The sequence below is a fragment of the Leptonotus elevatus genome, chromosome 7, assembly GCF_054856555.1.
Source record: "Leptonotus elevatus isolate MCC_2025b chromosome 7, RoL_Lele_1.0, whole genome shotgun sequence".
NCBI classification, from domain to species: domain Eukaryota; kingdom Metazoa; phylum Chordata; class Actinopteri; order Syngnathiformes; family Syngnathidae; genus Leptonotus; species Leptonotus elevatus.
In genome coordinates, this window is record NC_141245.1 from 19954375 (window position 1) to 19980943 (window position 26569).

General features: G+C 42.0%; 1 protein-coding gene across 1 annotated transcript in view; it reads left to right on the top strand.

Moving 5' to 3' along the window:
* The first annotated feature begins 882 nt into the window (after window positions 1-882).
* The window catches only part of zbtb16b (zinc finger and BTB domain containing 16b), a 29527-nt gene continuing 3840 nt past the window's right edge, over window positions 883-26569 (top strand). The window contains exons 1-6 of the mRNA XM_086080108.1: window positions 883-992; window positions 2730-3940; window positions 7849-7946; window positions 12207-12293; window positions 22908-23078; window positions 25879-26046. Coding sequence (XP_085936234.1) covers window positions 2808-3940; window positions 7849-7946; window positions 12207-12293; window positions 22908-23078; window positions 25879-26046 — 1657 coding nt within the window. The 5' untranslated portion in view covers window positions 883-992; window positions 2730-2807. The remainder of the gene's footprint in view (window positions 993-2729; window positions 3941-7848; window positions 7947-12206; window positions 12294-22907; window positions 23079-25878; window positions 26047-26569) is intronic.

The following is a 26569-nucleotide window of genomic DNA, read 5'->3' on the forward strand; positions in this document are numbered from 1 at the left end:
ACGGACACTGGACTGGCAGCGCGAGCCTGGAAAGAGGACGAGTGGATTTGGCAAGTTAGCAGCAGTAAGCCACTAACATACCGGAAGTTAGTCATCACAGTAAACTACACGCTGCCGAATTTAACAACTCAGTGGTTTTGAAAAATGCACTGAAAGAATAATAATTAAAAGAAGAAAATAAAGGAAAGGAGAGGAAGTTAATGGCATTTAACACCACGTCGATATAATTGCTTAATTTGTATTAAAAATACATTTTAAAGCAAGTATATCCTCAATATAAAATGTTTCCTTAAAATGGCATCAAATTGATAGCAATTTCCTATACTTCTAATTTCTAGTTCCTGAGCGTAAAACCTTGGGCGCTATCGCTTACCAATACCATGAAATAAGGCCGGATATCAGTACTCATCCACCCCTAGTATGTTGTACAGAGCAGAAAAAAAGTTTTCTTGACACATTGATGAAAAATGTGAGGGGGGGAAAAAAAAAACACACTCACAATTGTCCCAACAACACTAATTCTATTATAATGGAACAGGTAAGTAAATAAAAGTTACCGAAATACTAATTCCTATTAAATATACTCCCTAGTTTGTAGATTGAATTCAGTAATTTCTTTATGAGAAGGAACCCTCTATTTGTACCACATTTTGAAAATAATTGTTAGTAGGGTAATGCTTAATTGTTTTGCTTGTAGTAACTTAAGACAATGAGAATACCCACTAAAGAAGTTGAACACAAAATATTAAGTTAAGTTAAAAATGTATCTAAATAAATAAATAAATACTAAACCTATATTAAAAAAAGTTTTTGTTTAAGTGTAAACCTTTATTTTGACAGCTCAAAGCGGAAGCGGCAGTTACGTCTTCCGCGGCTTGACTCGTCTACTTGGACGCCGGAGCGAGTTTTTGGAGCGGGCACTGTGAAATGTGGCAGCATGATGCTGCCGGGATAATCAGCGGATAGCAGCGCAGGCGGAGACGACGAGAGGGGTAAGACGACCACTTGACACCAACTACTTTACTATTTACTGCGGATATAGCATTTAAAACGAAATGACATGCTTTGCTTTTTTTTTGGGGGGGGGGGGGGGTCTTATAATCCCACCCCAAGTTTCCCTGAAGCTGATTTTTTGCCGCTAACAACTACAAGTGTAGTTAATTTTCTCCACACTGTGAGGCTTTTTATGAGAATTGCTCGTGTGCTCCTGATGCTCTCCAAAGGGTTGCGGGCATCCATCGGAAGGTGACACGATCGGATCAATAAATTAAAAGCATCTTTTACCTTTGCGTTCGTACACCTCACACACACACACAGATACACACTCGCGCGCGCGCATTGTTCATGCAGGGCGGCGCGCCGTTTCCACGCGTTCATCCATCTTAATAGTTTGATAACTTATTGATCGGGCGGCTTAATTGTCTGGGGCGCCTCTAATTACGAACGTGCGCTGCCTTAATGGACTAATCAGCTTTTGTCGTCTACCTGTTGAGGGGCGTGTGCGTGTGCGCGCGCGCGCCCGTGCGTGCGTGCGTAGCGTGATAAATGGCCACCGTCACCTCTCTCAGTATGCAGACGTTATTACGGCGACGTGCCCGCTTGCAGACTAATCACCCGGCAACAAGCAAACTGTTGCCGCACGCGCGCCTCCAATCGACCTGTTGTCTGCCTTTTGGAGATTTGCCCCGCCAACCGCCCCCCCCCCCCCCAAATTGATATCTACAGACTGTTTGGAGACTTGACTTTGCCTCATAATCGTGTCTAAATTGTTATTTTTTTTCCCTCTCTTGCTATCAAAGTCAGCAGAAGCTGATTATCGGATGTCTCAGTCGACAACACCGAGTTGGGGCCCAAGGATCTTGATAGAATCGGAGTACTTTGGTCATTTATTCTAAAGCAATAATACTTTTTGTTAATCAGGCCGAATGTGAGGATTTTTCCTCCCTTGAGATCAAAGTCATCTACGGTCCAATTGGGTAAGGTCTCTGTGTGATTATCCTGTGGTGGAGCTACTGTATGGGCTCAATATAATCGAAAAACTTTTAATGATAAACTGAGGGAATTAGGCCAAATAAATATATCATAAAAGAAGAACATAGAACTATAAATTCAATTAATATCAGTTTATCGATAACCGGGCCCGATTTGAGCATTATCACTCCCTTGGGACCAAAGTTAGCCAAAACCTGATTATCAGATATCTCTAAAAGATTAGCCAGAGTTGTGACTAAAATAGATTTTTTCTCTCTTCCTAATCTGCTCGGGACCATCGTAATCAACCACTGGACCAATCGTAAATGTTAAACGTGTTCAACATTTACGATGGCAACTCCAACGTGTAGTCGACATTTAATTTGGCGTTTTGGTTTTTGAGTCAAAAACAATTTCGGATTAAAAACTGCACCGCCACAAAGCGAGGATCAAGCTGCTGTGTTGATGGTTTGTAGTCACCAGGTGGGCTAAATATTAGCTTAGCTGATTCTAGTACTATTTCTTCTTCTCTCAGTCTGGATGCCCTTGCCTGCCTCTCACAGGTCAATCTTGGTACTACAACAGCCACCTGGTCCGCGACTGTCAGGGAAAGGGAAGATATTTTTTTTGTGATGTACTACGCCGGTCGTCTAGTACACAAACTACGATCAGAACAGTCACCAAACATATTGCGATGTTTTTAGGGATTTTTCACATTTTAAAACTCTAGCGCGACTAACGAGCCTCTCCACCCAAAGTTCACAGACCCCCAGCTGAAGGAGGGACAACGGCCGATGCGCGGCCGCAGCGAAGGTCCGAGCGGGTTCTGACGAATCATGGGCGTGCTCCAGCTCCACAACCCGGCTCACCCCGACACGCTGCTGCAGCGGGCCAACCAGATGCGGCTGGCGGGCACCCTGTGCGACGTCATCATCACGGTGGACGGCCACGAGTTCCCGGCGCACCGCACCGTCCTGGCGTGCACCAGCAAGATGTTCGAGATCCTGTTCCACCGCAGCAGCCTGCGCTACGCCCTGGACTTCCTGTCGCCCAAGACCTTCCAGCAAATCCTGGAGTACGCGTACACCGCCTCGCTGCAGGCCACGGCCGAGGACCTGGACGACCTGCTGTACGCCGCCGAGATCCTGGAGATCGAGTTTCTGGAGGAGCAGTGCCTGAAGGTGCTGGAGACCATCCAGGCCGAGGAGAGCGAGGACGCGCTGGTGCGGAACCACGTGGCCGCAGACCACGCCGACCACGCCCGGGCCAGACACTGGCGCCACCTGATGTCCAAGAAGCATTCCATCCCGGACGGAGCCCCGCGCGCCACCCCTGCTGCTCTGCACCACCTGACCTTGTTCCATATGACGGAGAGGAGCCCAACAGGGACGGACCCCAACGCCCCTCCACAACTGAGCCCTAAGCTGGACATGAGCATGGACATTTCCCAGCAGGGTGGCGCCGTGGCCCCGACACTCGAACCCATCGAGGGCATCAAGTCGGAGAACATGCAAGTGGACGAGGCGGACTGCTGCGAGGGCCGCTCGTCCGGAAGCTGCGCCTCCGACCCCGGCCGGGACGAGGGCCCGGGGACGCCGCTGAGAAGCAGCGTGATCACCAGCACCCGAGAGCTGCACACCAGCCCCGAGGAGGGCGTGGTGGGGAGCTCTCTGGACGGGTTCCCCGGGATAGCCGAGAAGCACCTGGCGTCCATTTACTCCGTGGCCCCCAACCGCGCCGGGGAGGCCATGACCCAGGTGTCCGTTTCGCTGGCCCCGTCCCTGGGCATGCCGCTGGACCCGCGGGCCTACGGCGGACTCTTGCACCAGGGCCTTCTGCACCGGGAGCTCCTGAGCAGGCTGGGCCAGTTTGCGGCGGGAATGAGGCACGAGGGCCCCGTTCAGGGGCCGCAGTGTTGCGGCGAGTGCGGGCTGCAGCTACACAGTCGGCAGGCCATGGAGCAGCACAGGTAACAACAACACGCACTTTATTGGCGGCAACTAATTTAGTACTTTAGCAAAGCCAAAGACCAGCAAATCTTTAAAGACAAAGTCAACCCCCCCCCCCCCAAACATTTTGACAATAATATGCTCTATGCAGCCCCACTAGTCTATATATGGTAATCTGGTTAATATTGCGTTAGTGGAATATGAGTTAAGCAGCAAAATCCAGTTTTTATCCATCTTGGGAGGGGGGGGGGAGGGGGGGCATTTTGCCACTTGCTGTCGAGTGAAAAGGACATCACAGTTGCTCAGGGTTCAGACAACGACCAATAACTGCTTACCTGTTGTCTGAAGCTGAGCTCTGATTGGTTGCTACCTTAGCAACTGTGATGTCATCTTCAGTTGACAGCAAGTGCCAAAATGGCCGCCCCTGAAATGGATAAAAAGGGCTGGATTTTGCTATATTCCGTAAATGTAATATTACTCAGAATGTCATGTTTAGACTAGTGAGATCACATATAACATATTATTGTCAAGAAATGTTCTAGGTTGACTTCCACTTTAAAAGAGACATAGGTATTTTCACAACCTAAAATCGTTCCTACATATTTAAATAATATTTCCAAACAAAAACATTTCTCATGCAAATGAGCCACTGCTCAACCTACACCCTCTACGGCGGAGCCAATGCCAAGTATAACTTTCGTTACCATGACGATACGGGCGTATATGGTGACCTTCTTCTATTAGCCCGTGCACTGAAGAATAAAAAAGCTAGCATATATTAATATAGTAAAAGTGTGAGTTGTATTTTCACTGGTACGGGCAGCACTTCACTACACACATTTTTATGACGATCAGTAAATCCGAAATTTTAATTGTGAGCGGGCCTAAAGACAATAAGAGCACGGATTGTATTTTCACTTGTGGAGGCAGCACTTCACTACCAAGCCATGGATTTACACGCTTAAATTGGAGACTGTTGGCTAATGCTAATGCTAAGTCCGCTTGAAATTGCTGTCAGGGTCATGAAACATGTAATGGAGGAAGTATTTTGTAAATAAGGAAGACGTTCATGATTGTCTTGCCAAGCCCTCGTCTCGGGCACGCACCCGGGCACCAACCTGGCGACCCGCCACTGACATTTATTTCCTCCTCGTGCCACTCCGCCATCCTGTAGGATGTTTAGTGATGTGCCGCCTTACTCAGCGAGACGGACGTGCGCATGTCTGCGGGCCGCCGAGTTGAGATGCGGCGGCGGTTTGTGCTGGAGTGAAGTTGCAGTAGGTCCGTAACCAGGTCACTGAGCATGCACCTGGTTCGACGATTGACATTTGCTAGTGCTTTGCTGACAGAATTTCTCCGCGAGCGCTTTCAGCTGGAGAAGAAGAAAAAAAAATATCCCAAATTTGGAGTTCTCAGAGGGCTGCTGCTTGTGGAATGAGGGATTACGGATTTTTTGAGTCTACGTTTACATTCCGCACCAGGGATGATGTAAAGTTACACTAATAAACCATTTTAACATTTCAGATGGTTTGTATTATCATTTTCAATTGTAATTATTATTGTTACACAACAGCTGACAAAAGATGCTGCATATTCCATTTTCAGTCCTATTATCTTTTCCCCAATACAATATTTTTGTAATTGTGTATTTTCCATCAAATAGTTTTGCATTATTAGATCATTTTGAAACATTTTTAATCGGGTCTAACTCATATGGATTTTTAAAAAAAAAATTTTTTTTATTAAGGCTGATGCCGATTCTGATATTTGGATGAATAAAATTCAAATAACATATCAATAGGCTGATTAATTACAAAATATAAATGATGTATAATTAACGCTTAAAACAATAAAGAAATGAATTACATTTGACTGTCTTACAATACTTTGTTCTTAAATATTTCACTTAATCTTAGAAATGCTCTTTTTTTGTCTGATGCTGATTATAAAGAGCTAATATCATCCGATTAATTGGTCATTAACATGATTGCTTTGGCTCATCATATTGTGCTTTAAAATATATATATATTTTTTCTAGCTAATATGTTCTAATTGTAATTGTTTAGCATTTTTTTTGGTGGCATGATTTTCAAATATCTTTTTTGTAAATGTATTTATTTTTTGGTCCAAAATCGATGTCCTTTCCCGATATTTTAGCATTTAAATTTTTTATTTTTTTTGTAATAAAGCAATGATGTTAAAGATATCGCTAGATTTCGTCACAAACGAGTTAAAACGGAATCAACTGCCGTTTGCCGCCAAGTACTGCACTCCGTTTTGGCTCCATTGATTATCCAATCTATCGAACACTTGCAAATTCACCTGTTCAGTCTTATTATGCAGCCTTGTGTAGTATTTCCCCGGAAACCCATACAGAGCTAGTAAATATTCAGCAACGACAAGCTACATCTTGTCCGCTGCTGTCAAGTGGAATCCTCGTGTCAAAAAATTAAATTAAAATAAATAAATCACTAACTTTTAGGAAATCCAAAAAATGGCAGTGTTTCAGTTAACAAAGAGCATGATGAATCACTAATAATTTATATATATATATATATATATATATATAAAATCAAATGTATTATGCTGTCATTTATCAAAATTGTCTAATAGCGGCAATGGTTCGCGGCAACAAGCCGCTAACCACTCACAACAGCCAGCCCCTCGCCATCATCTTTTCAAAGGTCTTAGAGCCATGTGTGAGGCAACAAATTAAACTTTTGACACTTTCAATTGGTTGATAATGCATAAAAATAAACAACGTGGTGACAGACTAATTGTATAGCACTTGCAAAAGACATGGCACTCTGCAGCAATCGTTCGGCCGACGCGGTTTAACAGAGCGCTGTAGTAGCCGGCCACCAATACTGGTGCTTCTTAGTCACACACAAAAAAAAATAAAATCTTTCTTTTAAAATTATTTACTATGCACACATTAAGTGCATTTTTTTATTGTGTTAGCAGGCAGACATTTCCTGTGGTTAATTGATAATAATTACAAATTATCGTATTATTTTCCATGTTTAAGTGTTATGATCAGGAAAACTTCTAATCAAGCTGAAAAAAGTTGGGCTTGAAATAAATTAGTGATTTTTTTCACACTTTTCGCTTGATTCAAATTGATGTTTCTGGCACTTTTGTATTATAAAATGACGGAGGGGAAAGAAAGGGAAATTTGCAGTCATAAAACAGAGACATCATTGTCCTTGCCTTTTACTGCCGGACATTCCAAAGTAAGTTTTTAAGACCACGTCGCATCGCTTAATCCGTTGGGGATCTTTTGGACTGTAGAGTACAGTTTTAGCAGTAGTAAAAATGAATGGATGCTATAAATGTGTTTTTTTTTGTTTGGTGTATTTTTTGCCCACAGTCTTACAATGGCCTCTTTTGGAGGCAAGTAGGGTGATGTGAGGATGGAGAGTACAGATGCCTCGCACGCTCAGATGTGTGTGATATGATATGATGGCTTTCGCTGGCGGCCGGCCTTCGCCATGCAGTCGTCTTTTCATCGCGGCTACATGAGGAAATGTGTGCATGTGTGTGTGTGTGTGTGTGTGTGTGTGTGTGTGTGTGTGTGTGTGTGTGTGTGTGTGTGTGTGTCTTGCAGCGCCGGCGGGTGGAGGCACGCGTACGTCTGCACTCTGAAATTAGCCAGATATCCCATTGTCTGTGTTCCCGCCGCATTCACGCGTTTTGTGATTCACAAACTCCAAGGGGCCTCTCACGCTAATGATGCTGCATTCAGACGGGCCCCGACTCTTGCCGGAATTTAAAAAAAAAAAGAATAAGAAGATATGGCTCCTCTTGTTAGGAAGCACAATGGCGTATGGCAAGAGGAAGAGGAGTGCATAAAAAAAAAAAAAAGCCGCCTAAACAAAACACTTGTGCTAATACGCCGCCTTTGTGTCTCCGCTTTTTTGTCACGCAGGAGGCTGCATGACGACGAGAAGGGCCACGGCTGCGAGTTCTGTGGCAAACACTTCCAGGACAGCATGCGGCTGCGCATGCACATGCTATCTCACACAGGTACAGCACAAGATGGAGAATTTTTCACTTTACAAGCGCTCACTCGGTTTGATTTTTTACTTTGTCTTAAGAGTCTGCTAGCTCAATGTTAACACGTAATGCAAAACACCATAGACAGGCTATCAAAACTAGCATCGATGGGGCTAGTGCCGCAAAAACTGCGTCAGAGAGGAGAGAGAGAAACAGGCGTGACGGTGATGAGGTGAAAAGCACATCTGGATAAAAGTCGTGCTTTGCTACCATCTTGCATTTTTGGTGCCATGGAACTATGTTGAGATTTTACACCAGCTTGTACAATTTTGATGTCATGGAACTATGATTAAGTGAGTTGAGGTGCTTCATTTAGAAGAACAAAAAAATCTTACTTTTCCAACTGCTTGTGGTATTTTGGTATAGAGGACCAATACTGCCCGAAAAAAGAAAAGTGAGAATAAAAAAAAATAATTAAATACCCCCAAAATTGATGACGTTACAACATTATATTGCATGGCAAAATCCATATCACGCAAGCTTTTCGATGTCAAACACTTAAAAAAAAAATTGCCATAAAAAATACGTTTAAGGACACATAAGCCATCTCTGATTAAAATATGCTGTTGATCAGTGTTGATTTATAGCAGAAATGTCTTTCTTCTTCAATCTTTGTCACTCAAGTTTCAAACATGAACTTTTGTGGTATTCATATCAGAATTACTTGTACGGTTGTACGGAAGAAAAAAATCAATCAATCAATGAACAGTCGTTGGGGAATTCGTGTGTACAAATTACAAATAGTATATTGTCACGCTCTTAAATTATTTTTTTTTTTTTTGCCTAAATCATCTCCTCATGATGCAAATGGCCCCGTTTTTTTTGTGTTTCCTGAACAATGAAAAAAATGACGTGTCGATATGGAAAAATAAAAACTAATTCTAACATTTTTTTTTGAAAAGTCATTTTAATTTAAAAGTAAAACTAACTGAATTTGAAAAACAAAAGCTTGGACAAAATAAAAAATGGCAAATTATTATAACCCAGCCTCCTTTATGGTTCTTCCGCTCGCCCTTTCAGCTGCACCTGTTCCCCGTCCTCCTCCTCTTTTACCTCTCAACCAACCAGCCCCTCCCCTCCCCAGCAGAGTCCCTTCCGTGTTTTTGGGCCTCTCGCCAGCTCTGCCCCCTTTTTTTTTTTTCCGGAGTGATGACATCATCAGCCCGCTGCCGGCAGGCCTGGGTGTTCTGCCAGTGTTCCGAAGCGTGTGTGATGGCTCGCTCGCAGATGTGTGTCCAGGAACACACTGTACCCAAATGCAGACTTAATCAGACCTGACTGCTCTCCCAGCTACTTTATCCAAAATAGAGAGCGAGGAGCAGAAGGGAGGGGGAGGGGTGTATATAATCAGGGACTGAAAATGCAACTAAAATACAAAGCTCAGCTGTGTACAGACACGGTTTCCGTGCACGTTGACATCCTTGTGACGGCTGAGAGGAGAGATCTTAAAACTTTTCCGTCCCTTTTATTGTCACACAAGCATGCGTCGCGCTTTTTCTTGTTGTCTGCAGCACACCTTTAACCTGAGAGTTTCCCGACCCAAGGAACGCGACATGAAAAACAAACAAAAAGGATGCGGATCTCATTTGTGTGTCGCCGCGTATTTGGGTAGAGCAGCCTCAGATCCCGCCGGTTGCTAAGGAGCGAGCGCTCCGCCGCTCTAATGGGCTGATTTGGTATGCAGCTCGACGCCGGCTCTTATTTTGGTATGCCAGACAAAGTGTTTTGATGGAGGACGATTGCAGCCGCGTCTGGAGACGGTTTGATGGTTTATGGATGAGAGCACACTCCGTGCCTTTGACTGCACAAGACAATGCACTATGTTTTCTTCTTTTTGCCTTTTATCACACGAATCGCGCAACAACACAACGCGGCGAGCTGGACGGCGTCACACAACATTAGGATCTAGTGCGTAACTCTATTTGCTCCGTGCAAACTATAAAGGATGAACAGATTGGAGTTTTTTTTTGTTTTGTTTCGGCAATGGTGGCACCGTGTGCAAGTGTGTATGTGTGTACATAGAGTTGAAAGAGGACCACATTTAGGGCTGCGCCGTTGCGAGTTCCCAAAGCTTGTGGGTGTTTTAATGAGTCATTTTAACTTCATTTAAGGCCAGCTGAGCAGAAAATAGATCAGTGAATGAGCCCAGGGCCAGTATGGATCTGCAACCGATTTACATCGCTGCGAGAGCCAACCCACATCCAAACAGCTGTGTGTGTGTCTGTGGGCATGGATCGTAACCTCCAATGTGGAACACAAATCGGTGCTGTGATGCTAATTGACTTCAAAGTTGTAGTTTAATAAAATGTTTTAATCAGTGGTTCTCAATTATGCAGGCTTTGCAATACAAATCAAATACAACATTTAAAACGAGTCAAAAATGGTGCAACAAAGCTTAAAGTTATGCATACAGCTAGTTAGAACTTCCAATAGGAATGGGAGAGTATCGATACCGGCCTTATGTTGCGTTTGAGGAAGGTGGGAAGTCGGACGTATCCCACTTGGAATCTCCCAGCAAGCTCAAAGCATTCAAAGCGAATGTAAACAACAAAGATGGCTGATTCTGATCAATTGTTTGTTTTGGTTTACCACAGTCAGTGGAAATCATGTTGGGTTACGTAAAGGTATGAATTCTGAAAAGTCTGAGTTCCCACCTACCTCGAATGCAGCATTATTTAATGTATCGAGTAGTTTCATCACCCCCCCCCAAAAATGCTTAAACCTTTTTCCATGTTTAGTAATCAGCAGTACAACATGAGTTGGTTTCATTGAAATCGGCCATTTTGAACCAAAAATTAGAGAAAACAAGCTTTTTGTGAAAATATTGATTTTTTGGCAACCTTGACTTTTATGATGATAATTTTTGCATTAGTGATGCTAAAAAATCTGAACAGTCCTTTTCTTCTATAAAATCAACAACCATCAACAACTATGAAAATGTGCTAATGATGACAAAAGCTGTATAAAAAAAAAAATCACCAGCATTCAGATATTAAATCTAACTTTACCAACTGTTTGCACACTATTTAGTAAATATCTAGTATTGATTCATGTGTGTGCATGTGTATACACATATATGACGTCATTGTGTCTATTTCTAAATTTAAATAATCTCCGCCATCTTTACTCTTTTTTGACACTGTATAGTAGATTTTACATGGCAAATACTTTGATCAGTCACCACGTACATCAAAATGTATTTCCTAAGATCCGTCATGTTTTTGTATCGAGTCAGCATATTGCTCTGATAGCAATTTCATCCAAAAGAGATACAATGCTACCATTTGCTGGCCATAGTTAATGGGATTTTTTTTTTTCAGATCAAAGATTAAATCAGAGGTACGCAAGACTTTACACCATGCCCATCCTAAAAAAATAATTCAAAATAAATAAATTAATAAATCAAAAGCAGTTGACGAGACTTCTCGTCATTGGGAAACTACGTCATGATTTTACTTGACGGGTTTTCTCGTCAATGGGAAAGAAAGAGTTATGATGCATTTTCTATAAATATGTACATTTATAGGGTTTATATTAATGCTTAGTGGTCTATCTTTAAAATGTCATTGGTTTGATTAAAATGTGACGTATCAAAATTACTTGTTTACTAGATTTGAACCATTGTCGACTTAGGGCATTTTCCTCCTAAATTTGTGTTGAATTTGTACATTTGTAAGATTCGACTGTGTGAAGCTGTAGATGCAATTTGAGTGTGCCAAAAAAAAAAAGGCCAAAGCATTTCTGGCCTCCATACCCTCGTTCGTCTCTTTGACAGACAAATGCGTTGCAGCATAGGTGAGCTAGAAAGTGTAGTTACAGTGCATGTGATAGGATTTGTGGTGTTGACTCAGAAGTGTTGTCTTTTTTTTTTTGGGGTTGGTTTATCCTAGCCGAAAAAAGTGGCGTGCAGCAGGCGCTAAGCGTCTGCTGTGGAGAGCGAACACCCAGTCCTTCTGTGGCCTCTCAGGCAGACAGTCTGCTCGCTGTTCAGAAGCTGATAACAAGGGGCATGGTAAATAAAACTCTTCAGCTTGGCGAAAAGGGCCATTGCACCCTGTCTGACGCTGACGTTAGTCCCATTGCTCCTTTTCTGTGCTGTGCAAGCGCCTGAAAAAGCACTGTAAGTGTACAGCAAAAGAATAAATAAAAATAAAATAAAAATCCCAAGATGTAGATGTGACTCAGTGTGCTAAATGACCACAACGCTGTCTTTTTCAAATGTGTCCCCAGCTCCCGCCGAGGCTCTGGTGTGCGATCAGTGCGGAGCCACCTTCTCCTCGGAGGAGGCTCTGGATGCCCATCGGCTCACGCACACAGGTTCGTCGCGCGCACACACACACACACACACACCCGCACACACTAAAAACACACACACACACACACTAAAAACACACACTTGGGTCGCGTCCATGACTTTGCGACAGAATTTTGCTGGTCATGCTGGCCGGTTTCAACTGTTCCTGTCATGATACTCCATAATTTATCGAGAGGGATGTGGGAGGCCCTCTCACATGTCGGCTGCTAATATCTCTCAGTATCCAAGTCCACCGCGTGCTACTTGCACACAAACCACAGCTTTGTAAAATAACACTTGGCATTACAGTACCAAACATGCCACACATGCCATTTCTCATCACCACTTTACTATCTCAGGTCAACAACAACATCCAAAACTTTTTCATCCTCTGGAAAAATATAAAGCGGGATTAGTGCATTCAGTCACAAAAATTCCATTCCATACAAAAATTCGGACTTTGCTACCGATTTGCATAAAGTATCTCAAAATACAAAAACAATTGGATCGCAAACAAAGTCCACGGCATCACACTGCTGGCCAAACGAAAAAGTGCTGCATAGGAATAACAAAAACAAGAAGGCCACCTTAAGACACGGTGCCATACTGCATTGTTACAATTGTTATTAGTTAAAACAATTATGGGTAGTGGATGGCATTAAAATAAAATTATAAACCATCCATCCATTATCCATGCCGCTTATCCTCATACTACTGTAAATATAATGTATTGCTTTCATGCTGTATTATACTGTAGTGCAGGGATGGGCAAATTAAATGCTGGAGAGGGCCACCATTTTTCATCAGTGCTACTGGGGGCCACATAGAACCACGTACTTCCTAACCATATGAATGACAAAAAATGTATAAAAAACAAACACTATCCTAACCCAACAAGGGGTTGGAAGCAAACACAATAACCACATGCTGCATTTTTTTTTCTTGCATAAAAAAAGATATATATTCAAGGATAGCACAACACTGCTAAACAAGAAACCAACATTTGGTGCAAAAATTCAATTTGAATTTTTTTTTCCATCTCACTCAACCTTTTTAATATTACAACAACAAATCGAACCACTACTTTCAGGGTTATTTTGTAAAAACCAATTATTATTATTTTTAAATATGAAAGGACCCAATTTATTTATTTATAGATAACCCAAATTGGGTTATTTTTTACTCAAGTGTTTTCAGAGTATATGTCCAAATACACAAAAAAATAAAAATAAAACGGCCTTCTCATGTTGTCTGCAGTGCAGTATAAAGCCCAGTGTAAGTACAGCTCATGTCTGCCATGTGTGATGTGTAGTGATGAATTCTGATATTACAACTTAAAACTATAGGCGCATATCCACAGTCTGGCACCCGTAGATTTGTATATCATAAGATTTTATTTATTTATTTTAAATTTTTTAAGTATTTTGGGGAATTTTGAGCAACTTTGACTTCCATGTTACGAAAAATCACATCTGTCGTGCTGCTATGATGTAACGCTTGGGAGATGATGTAATCGTACCTACACAGCTCACAGTAAAAAGACAGGTTTACTGTACCGTGGTGACCTCAAGTGAACTTAGCGCTTGGTTGACTCAAGATGACATGGATGCTACTCTGGGTTCAGTACAGCCTCAGGCTAAGGTTGATTCTCATTTTATGAGTAATTTATTCAGGGAATCAAGTGTTTCCCCCAAAAAAGGTTCTAAATACAGCATCCGCCACAATTCAATTAAAAGTCACGCTAAAGCAAGAGCATTCAAACCCAAAGTGTCCTGGAGGCAAATCAACTCAACAAGAAGGAACAATGGAATTTATTTCTGCTGTCTTATTCCTTTCTTGTTTGCCATTTTGTGAATCTTTCCAAGCCACCAGGACAAGGAGCTAGCAAATCCCAGTGACGTAAGTCACTATTAGCACGTTGGCTAACCTGATACCCGTCAAAACATCATGTGAAATATGCAGAGGCAGCTGAACGTTGTTTGTTTCTGTTAAGGCAACGGCGTGTCGTAATCGTATCCTAGAAATAAAAGCTCCAGTCACTTCGGTGGTACACTGGCTTGCAATGAGATCAAAAAATAGACCCCTGCGTGGTTTGGGATGTATCTTGTCTTAGCGTTAGCATCAACACTATTCACAACTGGGGGCAGTGCTTGAAATTAGGCCTTACGAGTTGATTTTGAAATTAATTGCCAGCAGAGGAGTTGTTGATTCAGTTTCAACTAGATTAGGATTCTGAAGAAACGCAATGATTAGATAAGGGCTACATCCACACTATGGCAGTTTTTTTTTGTTGTTGCTTGTTTATGCGTATTAAGAGATATAGTGTTCAAGCTCAGAGTTGTTTTTAACATGTACATTCTGTTCATTTGCTAGCCTTAACAGCAGCTCACTTTGCCTTTTAAGGTCTGATTATGTGGACTAACCCACATAAAGATGGCAAACGTGAACAAAATACAAACTTATTTTTAATGACGTCGTCATCCTACCTAGTAAGGATGCAACGATATCCAAACATCACGTTGACATAAATATCACGATATGAACCTCACGATACGACAATTATCACAATATTGTGGGGAGGTTGGCGATGTAAAAACAAGCTAACGATACTCTATAAAATCTCCTGATATTGTTTTAAAAAAAATATTGGGGGGAAAAAAGGCCAATGTTGTGTTTTTATGGTACATAATAACAGCAGTGACAAAGAAAGAGGCTTGTCATGTGACATTATTATCGTGCTCATATTGGCTTAGCAGCGCAAAGTATCATGTTCTAGGTAATTCACAAAACGGTCAAAGCGGGTCAAAAGTAATGTTTTGCGACGGAGATGTTATAAAATATATTTGCTGGTATAACCGATTTATAGGAATGATAACTGCCGCAGTGGCCAAAACATTCCTAACTAAAATTTAACTGTAATATTGAATTAACTACCAGAGGGTGCTAGAACTGCACAAGTGGAATACAACCTTGCCTTTTTAACAGATGTGCTTGCTTTTAACATTGACATGACGATGACGATATTGTGGCAATTTTAATATTGCGATTTCACGATATTGCCAATATCGTTACATCCCTACTACCTAGTGGAGGAAATTGTGGAGGATGTGAGCGGATACTTGAAGCCTTACCAGAATAAGTGTCCATTGTGCTGAACCAGCAAACAAGAAAAAAAATACAAATAAAAATCGCCCTCTCGAAGTCTAAAACAATTTTAAAGTAGTTTTTCAGTTTGAAATTTCTGCTTCGTGCCGTGTTTAGGCTCCATAAAGTGCACCTTGTAATAGTTTATTTCACATTAGCAAGTTGAGTTATAGTGATTTAAATTATGTTAATTAGGATTTTATCTGTTTCTGACATTTATGGATACAGTAAGAACATGTCCTGGGTCAGAATGACCCCATAAACTTTATTGCTGTTTCTGGGAAAAAAAGGGGAAAAAAAAATCAATAAAAAAGAAGGGTTAAGTCGATTTTTATGTTTACTTTGTTTCATTGCGTGTAGATAAGGTTGAATTGATAAATGCTGCTGCCTGCAAACAATTTTTTTTTTAAACAGATGAAAAATGTTTACACTAAGATTTTTTTATTTTGTATTTTTTTTTAATTAGTCACCTTGAATGGGGTCTTAACCCCTTCAGGCCCATAGATGATTGCAGTGGACATGACATATTTGCGTAATCATTTGTCATAATTCATAATTCAAGTCATAATTTGAATGTTAAATGTTCCATATAAGCTTGGTAAGTTTACAACACGTTTCAGCCATACTATCCTGGCGTTCACTATAACAAATAAATTAGATAACCCCATCCCCAAAAAATTCCCATGTTGTTCTTGTGTGGGGGAAAAAAAAAGTCAAAATCAGTAAAAAATTATTTTTTGCCCAGCAGAAAAAAATGTGGGTCTGAAGGGGTAAAATTTGTCAAAATTGAATATATATATATATATAGATATATAATCAAGTAGGCTATCCTTACAGTTTTTCCTGAATTGTGACAAAATTCTAATGAATCCTTCCAGTCAAAACAAGCGTCCTCTTAGATTATCTCCAGATATATCCGAACCCGCATATTTTATCGACCACTGTCAGAGAAAGGCGATCGCCCTCTTAGGCGTGTTGGCATGTAACTGTAACTCTAGGTGGCACACACAGCATGAATAGTTAATGCCAACGAGGGCTGTCGTCCATGCCCAGAAGTTTCTACCCTCGTCACCCCCTGAGTTGTAAACATCCCCAGCTCGGTTTCAAGCTTGGCGCGCTATCAAGAGCAGAGTACAGCGGGGCATTACTCTCTCATTTTGTCATGAGCTCACCTCGGCCCGGCGTGACGCACGAGCCTATTCTGTTTTTTTCTTGCGACAGGTAATCTAATCGCCGGTGTTCAGGTTGTGTACGTGAGGGTGGGGTGGGGGTTTCATGGAGTAAATATCACACACATTGTACTTTTAAATTGGCCCAAATGAGTTTGGTCTTGGTAGATTAACACTTGTCAGAGCTGAGCAGCCCACCTCCGCGTTGGGACTAGACTTTCACAGGTCTCTCTGGCGTTTTGATATGTCAGAGGTGAACGGCCGAGGGTTGCTGTGATCAAAGAGCAAGAGGGAGAGAGGGAGGGGGGGGGGGGTGCTGTGGGAAAGGAGCATGGGTAGAGAAGGGCTACATGAGGACTTCCTAAGGGGTGGAAAGGATTGCTGCTGCTGGTGCCAGCATTGAGAGGGAGAAAACAACATCATGTGCTGCTGTTTACTCCTCAACACAGCACTGTCATAGTCTCTTGACCTACTTGTCAGAGCCCAAAATAAAAGAATGGATCCGTCTCCGAATCGCTCGCACAACAAAGGCGTTTGTTCCGTCGGAGCTGGTGAAAAAACAACAACAACAAGGGCTCTGGGGCTGTCTTGATTTTTTAAGATTGTATCATATCTGTGGCGAAATGGACAATGCTTGAAACCAGGCCGGCCAAGTCTTGTTGTCACCTTGCCTTCAAGGCTCTGGACTTGAGTGCTGGCTTTGTGTACTCACAGCAGCGGCACTGTGTCCACGAATTACAAGACATTACCTCCTGCCCCGGCCCTTGTAATTAAACAGCACTGAAACTCCATTCAGCTTTGTAAGGCGCACAACTTTTAGCGTCTGACATCTTCCCCTCGACTGAACTGTGCACTCCTTGGCCCCCGAACGTATTTGCTCTGTAATGATACACAAAAGCACCCCGTGGCCTGCTCGATTTCTATTACGTGAAAATGATTTAGATGGAGAGAGTAAAGCGTAAACATTCCAGGAACGGCGGCGGCGGCGGTTAGGTAAGCGGCGACCTGAGCGAACCGCTCCGCCGAATGGTTCAAAACGGGAGCGACGGAGCCTTTGTTGCATTAATTATTGAGTCGGTTTGTTGGTACGTCGGGTAGATTAGCAGTGGGCTGATGAGAGCCCGGGGTTGTTTGAGGTACTGTAGCATGTGTGTGCGTGTAGAGCGGCCTCCTCACGGGGGAGCCGTGTGCATGAGCACATACAGTAAGCGGAGTGACTTGAACGCTGGCGGGGTCATGCGAGGTGTGTAGCCTCAACTGAGCCGAGAGGCTTCACCTCGCGCACACGCAGAGAGCAGCCCGGGGACAGAGACGCTCCCTGCTATGTGACGACACTAACTGGTGGGCGTGATGTAATATTGTGAACTGTTAAATTCATTTTCCCCTTACATGGAGGGAGGTGGTAGGAATTAAAGTGGAAACTGGTTAATTAAATGACTTGGGCGAGAGACCAGAGATCATTTTGTTGAAAATTTTTGGTCATATTTTTTTCTCACGGATTTTTTTTTTCCAGACAAAAAAATTGGCTAAACCTCGGACACTTATTGAATTTTAAGGAAGCAGAAAAATCCAACCGTTTTTATCCATCTCAGGTGGCGGCCATTTTGTCACTTTTTTGTCATTTTGCCTGGAAATGACATCACAGTGCCTAAGGGATCATGCAAGGACCAATCACTTGTTTCCTGGGTTTGATCATGTGACATTCACAAGCTGAGCCCTTTGGTAACATGATGTAATTTCCAGTCGACGGCAAGTGGCAAAATGGCTGCCCCTGAGATGGATAAAAATGGGTATTTTTTGTTGTTTAATTCACATTCCACAAATAATATTAATCCGAATACCGACTTGTAAAACATATGGTCAAGAAATGTTTTGAAGTTTTAAATCTAACATGAGCATTTAGGGACCCAAAAAAAAGAAGCTATTTTATTCATTATGTATTTTGTAAATTAATCGGCCAATTAATCAGTCATCGGAATTTGTCGGAGAAGACCAAGTAAAGCTGAGATTTGAACCCAGAACCTTAAAACTGTGGGGCGCAGACATACTAACCACTCTCCACTGTGCTACATAAAATAAGTAAAATAAAGTAAAATAACATCCCTTTACTTTCAATTATTTGTTATTAGCATCTGTTAGATAAAATTAAATAATAATTAAATTTGCTGTTCTATGATTATCATCGTTTTCCTCTTTGGAATCACTGCTTAGCCTGACGTGGTGGCATAAAAAGCCAAAGAAAAAGAGTAAAAGACACTTTGGGAATTAATCCTTTTGATGCACATTGAGCTGCGGAAAGCGTTCAACTTTAAAAGTTCCAATATAATTATCAATGATTGAACTAAAGAGATGAAAAATGTTGTACTTCTATTTTGTGTTTCATTAAAAATGAAGTAAGGCCCCCCAAAAAATAAAAATAATAAAATAAACCTCGTGACTGCAAAGAAAGAAACAAAGACGACGAAACTCAGCATCCGGGCAGTCTATGAATACAATCTCTTGTTGAATTTGCAGTGGGATTTACTCGCAGATCCTCGGGGTGGGAAAACTTTTGTTTGCGGTGTGAAAAGAAACAGGCTGCGCTTATTTGTGAATGAAGGGATTAGCTTCAACACTTCACCCCAACACGGAGCGTGATCCTATCCGGTTGCCTGGACACGTGCTTTGCTCTCTTTTTTTGGGCAGCGTGAGAGCCGGAGCTGACTCGCCACTGTCGGAGGCAGATGCGCCAAGATGTTAGTCACGTGATCGTACGTCGGCATGGCGGAGGATGTGCCGAAATAGCATCCCCACCTCGGCCTATCCTGAATTATTAACCTACTTGTGCAGTCTTTCGCACGGGGTTAAATGCAAAGCGCGCGAGTAAATCATTCCTGCCATTCCTCAAGACACAATGGGTCAGTCAACTGCGGCCTTAAAGGAATACCGCTGGTTATATGCTATTGACCCTATTGAGGGCCATGGGTCAGGGGGTCATACCGTGCCTTAAAACCCAAATCCCGAGCCTATTGTCTGGTTAAGGGTGAGAGCGAAGGGGGCAATCACAGGCAACTTTAAGGGCTTAGTTATTCTCAGCAAAAACAAGCTCTTCTGCACTTATTACCTAAAGTCTACTGGAAAAACTCAAATCCTTTTTGGGGGGGAAATTTAAAGGGAAACTTGACTCATTGAAAATTGAATTGAAAAATTCAATAAAGTACGGTTTCTTAGGTGTAAATTTAGACTTATGAATGTAACATTTTGGTAGAATAATAAGATTTATCACACCATTGCGTATAGACATTCCTATTAAATTCAAATGCACCAAATAATACATGTTTCTTTAAAAACAAATTTTGTGCTGAGGAAACGGGTAACGACCAATCATGGCTCAGTTTGCTGACCAAACCCAAAAAACAGGTAAACCGTGATTGGTCGTCTTTCCTCAGGACAGGTGATGTTATCTTCAGTCAACAGCAAGTGGAAGACTATGTTTTTAAATGCATTAATTAAGGGTGTCAAAATTAGTGCATTCATTTTGAGTTAATTTAAAGTTCCTTTAACACCACAAAAAAATTTGAACGCATGATTAATGACTGCCCCTTTACTTGGAAAGCCTGTAGTGGGGGAATTCCAGTCGTAACGCAGCAGGCACGTTGACGTCAACATTTTGCAGTGATACATTTAAAAATAATGTGGAGACTGGGGTCAAATTGTATTTTACAATTTTAAAAATGTGCAGAATTTCACAAGTTACTTCATGTTAAAGATTAGATTGCTCTTAATATGAAAAAAAAAATGCACTGAACTGTCAACAATGTCTAACAATGGAATTATGCCATCTAGTGGCAGAAAACTGACCTCACACACACAACACAAATCAATATCACACTCGTTTTTTTTATAGTACAGTACATTTTATTAATTTTAATTCAATTTTATGAATTATTATGAAATTACTGTACCTGTGACTAAAAGATGCAGCCATATTTTTATTAGTTTAACATTTTTCCACTTCTATGTTAACAAGAGTATAAAAACTTAGAAAAAAATATTTTATTGTACATTTTTATTGCAAATTTAGAACAGATATAAAATTTGCGATTCATTGTGAGCTAACTATTGAAGTCATGCGATTAATTATGATTAAAAAATTTAATTGCATGACACCCATGGTAATTGTACATGAACAGTAATGAAGTTATCAAATTCTGGACAGAATATGAACTTTGTACAGCTGAAAATGGCTCAATGAGTCGAGTATCCCTTTAACAGAGCGCAGCGCGAGAAAACGCCGCCACCAAGACAACACGCGATACACAACAGGTGCCTGGGAAAGTTGACTTTGTCGTCAAGTTATTTTTGAACGAACCGGAAACTGCCATCACCAGATTTCAAGAACGACATTCTTGTGGCGGGCTTTTATTTTGCCACACAAAAACGTCAAAACGTCGGAGCAGATGGCACCAAAACAAAAACAAAAAAAACGTTTTTAGTGAAACATGTGGACGGATGATAATTAAAGTGGCTTTGAAGTATTTAAATATGCGGATTATGTGTTATTCAACAAGTCCAGGCTGGTCAGACTGGAACACATTGGAGCAGAAAGCACGCCCCCTGCTGGATAAAGCAAACATGAGGAAAGAAAAAGTCTTCAAATGCAGATGGATCTCAAACGAGTCGCACGGAACGTAAATCCGGTTAAACGGTGAAAGATTTATGGTACGGCGGATTGAGAGCGGTTACTCCGTTGTCTTTCAACTCAAATATAGTGATACGTGGGTGAGAAAGGGCTCGGGTCATTAGTGGCCAGCATAAAGACAGAGGGTGAGGTGGGGGTGGGGGTGGCAATCGGAGCTTATGACTAATGGTCTCGGTCAATAAGGGCCTGAACCTCATTGTGTGCTCTTTGTGCGGCCCGCAGCCCCGAAGCCTGTAACAGGTGCAGCTCAATCCAGTGGATGGCCTCCCTGCACCATTGTTAAGACCAGGGAATGCCTTTCATCCCGTCCTTTTGCTGTTAATGATTACAGACGAGCCGCTTCTATTAGGCTTTTTACAGGGATGCAAGAAAAACACACGCATGATAAGTCATCCATCTTCTTCACGATTGCACAACATCCTAAAAAAAAAACGTATTTGTTTGCGCAAGATTAAGACAACAATGCCCGGTGAATGTTTTCGGGCTTGATTTGTTTCTTTGTCTCTCGTCCGTTAACTTGATTGAACCCAAAAGCGGGTCGGCTGACACTCTTCCCTCTTTAGTATGAGCGCCCTGCATCCCTTTCCCCTGCGTTAATTCCAATTTAATTGCCAGTTGCCTCAAGGCACTTCAATAACAGTAACAAATGATTTGATTTAGTGGACCTCATCAGACTGCATTTTAAATGTGACACAGCAACCCCACTTGAATTCCAATGAAGTGCTGGCACAGTCCTGTGTTTACTAATGATCCTCCGCTGGAGATGTCTGATTGAATCTCAGTCAGGAGCGATGGGCGCAGCGAGGTTTGGGAGAGGATGTGAAACCTGAGCAGACAAGACAAATAAGGACCCTCATAATCTCATATGAGTGGCCGACTGTCTGGAGAGGCATTTTTTGTGTCTATAAAGCCGCAGATTAGTCGGCTCCTCGGCATTACCGCACGTATGATTTTTTTGAGTGGATTTGGAGTGGCGCCGTCCACAGCCCGTAGATCAAGCGGCGAGCTGTATGACAGCCAAAGGATGCACGTCTCGTAGCCATTTTGACTTAAACGAGCCTGCCGGCGGCCGCCCATCTGTATTCCTCGCCACACTCGGCGCAACAGGAAAGCAGCCCCAAAGAGATGCCAGGTCACACACAGGATTAAACTGGATTGTGTGTGTTTTTTCTGCAGTCCTGCCTTTAATGGCTTGATATCACTACTTAACATTCTGCACAGGGTGCACGGTGTAGGCATCATTTAGGGCGGAGCCACTATCAGCCGCTCTTTTAGCACCGAGGACTTCACAGGCTGCGGCTGACTCCTGATGGGGAACCAAGAGAATAATTACACATCTAACATAGCGGGAAGGAGCCATTGATTGTGTGATTGGCATGCGCTACGTTGGGTGGGAAATTCTTCAGGAAAACAATGACTTTCATGGTTGAAAATAGAACGTATAAAAGGCTCACAGCTGAAAGCGCCCGCGGGCTTTTAGGGGAGTTGGTTTAGGTAGAGACACTTGCTCTTTGAAAGAAGCTTTTCCCTCCGAGGACTCACACAAAGTTGAAGTGACCCAGTTTCCCCACTTAAGGCCCCGTGTCTGTGCGCCGTACTGAAATAACCGCGCGCCTCCGTCTCTCCTTTTGTGCCTTCTCCAGGGACTGACATGGCGGTGTTCTGTCTGCTGTGCGCAAAGCGCTTCCAGACCCAGAAGGGCCTGCAGCAGCACATGGAGGTCCACGCCGGCATGCACAGCTACATCTGCAGCCACTGCGAGCGCCCGTTCCCAAGCCACACCACCCTCAAAAGACACTTGCGCTCGCACTCTGGTAAGAACAGACGCCGACTCTTGTGCGCCTTCACTGCTGCCTATGCAGGAAATGGCTGTCTAAAGCCTCTCTCGTGTTGCTAAATAACAAAATATTTGTATTTTATATTGAATTGTACGCCACCACAATATGGTGGGACAACCCGAGTCCAATACAATTTGCTCCATGACTCTTAACTAATTTCCCCCCTAAAAACGTCTAAAAACTTTACATTTTAAATTTGACCATTGTCCCAAAGACGTATTTATACGTTTGTTTGTTTATTATGCTAGAGCATACAGAAGGCTTTAATGCAGCCTCTGAACTGAAAAGAATGGCTTAAGCAATGGTAGTTATTACAAAAACGGCCAGCAGGTGGTAGCAGAGTATAAGAGATCAACCAGGGCCATGTTGCAACCAGCTCTTTTTCCCAGTGTTTCTAACAGGTTTGTGAATAATGACGAAACTTAGCTATATTTTAATGCTAATTGCTGCAAAATGGAAACAGATAGAAATATACTTTTTTTTCCTGATGAAAGAAGAGACTCTAATCGTTTTTTTTTTTTTAGTACGTTCCATGTTTTGATAGCAATAAAACACAATATTCTGTGGGTCTTGCAAAATCAGTCACAATCAATTAAAACAGCCAGGAGCGAAGTGGATTGCTTCAGTGAAAAATGACGGAGTGAATGAGTTAAAAAAAAAATACAAAAAAACAGATTTCCATTCCTTTAAAAAAAAGAAAAGACATTTCAAATCGACCGTGTACAAACAAAGATAATTGGTCGGCTTTCATGGAGGAGAGCTGAAATGGGAAAATATTAACTGTTGAAGAACTTAAATTGCGAGCATTTGGATGATTTTAAACAAAAAACTAATCTAAACAATTCATTGATTATCAGAAATAATTAATTGCCAATTAAATTGATATAATTGATTAATTGTCAATTATTCGTTTAACATGCAGAATATTGTAAAGTGTAAAACTGACTCTTGAGCTAATGTTTAAAGCAACATTTAGCTTTCGAAGTATAAAAAGCAACAATACACTATATAATGACACTAAAATTTAGTAAAGCTACTCACACTTAAGACGCTGGCCTCATTGTGCCATTCCGGTCATTTTCACGCTAGTAATCACTAGGGGTGTTTTCAACCGATTTGAATTAGAAACTTAGTTTTGATCAAAAAACAAGTGTATCGAATCAAACCGAATTGTTCCACTTTAACATGTCCTTGAATCATAATCTGCAGGGTATTGAGATGCATGTCAAACGATCTCTTACTTGAGAGATGCACACCCCTAATACATATACACATATTACAGTTCATATTCTAAAATGACAAGAAACTCATTGGTCTTTTTTGTCAGTTGGTTGTTCCCTTAAAATTGATTTGAAATTTGAAAAAAAAAAAAAAAAAAAAAAACGTAATCAGCAAAAACGGGATTGGTAGGTCAGACTTTTTAGGTCACTGCAGGCGTATTCGGTAATTGGGCAGAAAATTGTGACCGGTGCACCACTAATATATTGGACAAAAAAATGATTTTGATATTTTACATATGACATGGATTTTTTTTTCTGTGCCTTAAAGACAAAAAAAAAAAAGGACCAAGATGATTATCGTGAAAAATTTCCTCCATGCAATCACCGGCACCCTTGGGCTTCTCAAAGAAACACGAAAAGCCTAACAAGGGTTTGAACTTGAAGTTTTGTTGTACTTTTCCAGACATTTTAAGTGAACTTCAAAATGTTATCGCTGACATTCAAGTCCCATTAACTCTAAATAGCTCTTATCAAAATGACTTTTGCAAAAGCAGTCTCTGCAGTCAACAGTGTGTTCCGAGACACAGGCATCCGCGCTTATTCTTTGTATATGACTCAATTTCTTCCGTTAATTGATTAGCACGCATCATCTCCTGGCCCGCTTCTGCATCAGATGACTCACCTCTGCTGTGACAGCACTGTACCGTCATGGCCGGTGCTTATTTTGGGCAATTTCATCGTGTTTATATTTTTGGGTTCTTAGACAGCCGTCGGGGGCTTGTGCAAATTCACGGCTGTCAGTTCCAGTGTGGTTCACGCCAGGCGATAGAGGGAACCCAAATAAATATTGAAGGAAAAGCAAATGGAAATGACTTGTCTTGTGCGTTGGAGCCAGGGTGAGTTTTAGTGCCGGGAGAAAGGCGGCGATATTTGCCGAGGAGATGTCCCCCTTTCTTCTCTTACCTTAAATAACACTCTCAGCTGTCAGGACGGCTTGATGTCTAGACAGGAGAAATACATAATTGATGTGAAGAGACAGAAGTGAGGGGAGTTTTGGCCGTGACAGCGTAGCTTGTTTGTATGCCATTCTGCTTGGAAGTAACATTTTGTAAATGTCAGTGGTGGGTGGGTCGGCGGGGGTTATATTGGGGGAGAATTGGCTTGTAATGAGGAGAGCCATGTATCCTGGGCCTTGCTTGTTGCTGTGGCCACTGAGATAATGAGGCACATAGGTCATTGGAGATGAGTCAAGGCATCAGCCGAGGAGAGAAATAGATTAACTACAGTATAGAGGCGAGAGCAGCGCACGTCTGGGGGGCTTTTATTAGCCATTAGCCGACCGCCGAGAGGAGTGTCCTCGCGTCACAACATTAGCAACGTGCGACGGCACACGTGCCTATTTGGACTCTTCGGACACGGCTCCATATGCAAGCCGACGTGCCGTGCCAAGGATAAAGCTAGCCTCACGAGATAATGTGCCGCGTCGGCGCCCAGGCCGTTGTGTTGACACGACATGAGTTTTTTGTGCGTGAGTGTGCGGCGTTTGGATTTTTCAGGCGATCACCCGTTCGAGTGCGAGTTCTGCGGGAGCTGCTTCCGAGACGACGGCACCCTGAGGGGCCACAAGCGCATCCACACGGGAGAGAAGCCTTACGAATGCAACAGCTGCGGGAAGCGCTTCAGCCTCAAACACCAGCTGGAGACGCACTACCGCGTGCACACAGGTGAGAGCCAAGATGGCCTCTGTTAGGGATGTTAAGACGAAGCGGTTGCGCTAGCGCCCCGTGGGTCTATTCAACCGCATGTGAAACAACACAAACATGCACTTTGTGCTTGATAAGTGAAGATGTCCGGACTAAAAGTAATACTATGGATGAGCGAGTACAGATACTAGTATTGTTATCAAGTAAGGTTATTTCAGTTAACGAAAAACTAAAATTCCAAAAACAATTTCGTTAACAAAATAAAATAAAAACGAAAATGCTTAAAAAAAATTTTTTTTTACTGAAACTACATTTTATGTTTACAAAACTAACAAAAACTAATTATAGCAAAAAATTCAAAACACACTGTAATATGTTTTTTGTATTCAGTTTTTTTCCTTCCGGATTTAAATAAAAAAGGTAATATCAACCAATTAAATAAGCAGACTAATTAGTTGGTCAGCCCCTACCTGTTACTTTAGTTTACAGTACAGTGGAGTTATTTTCTTATTTATAAACATTTTACTTTTTGGGGGGGGGGGGG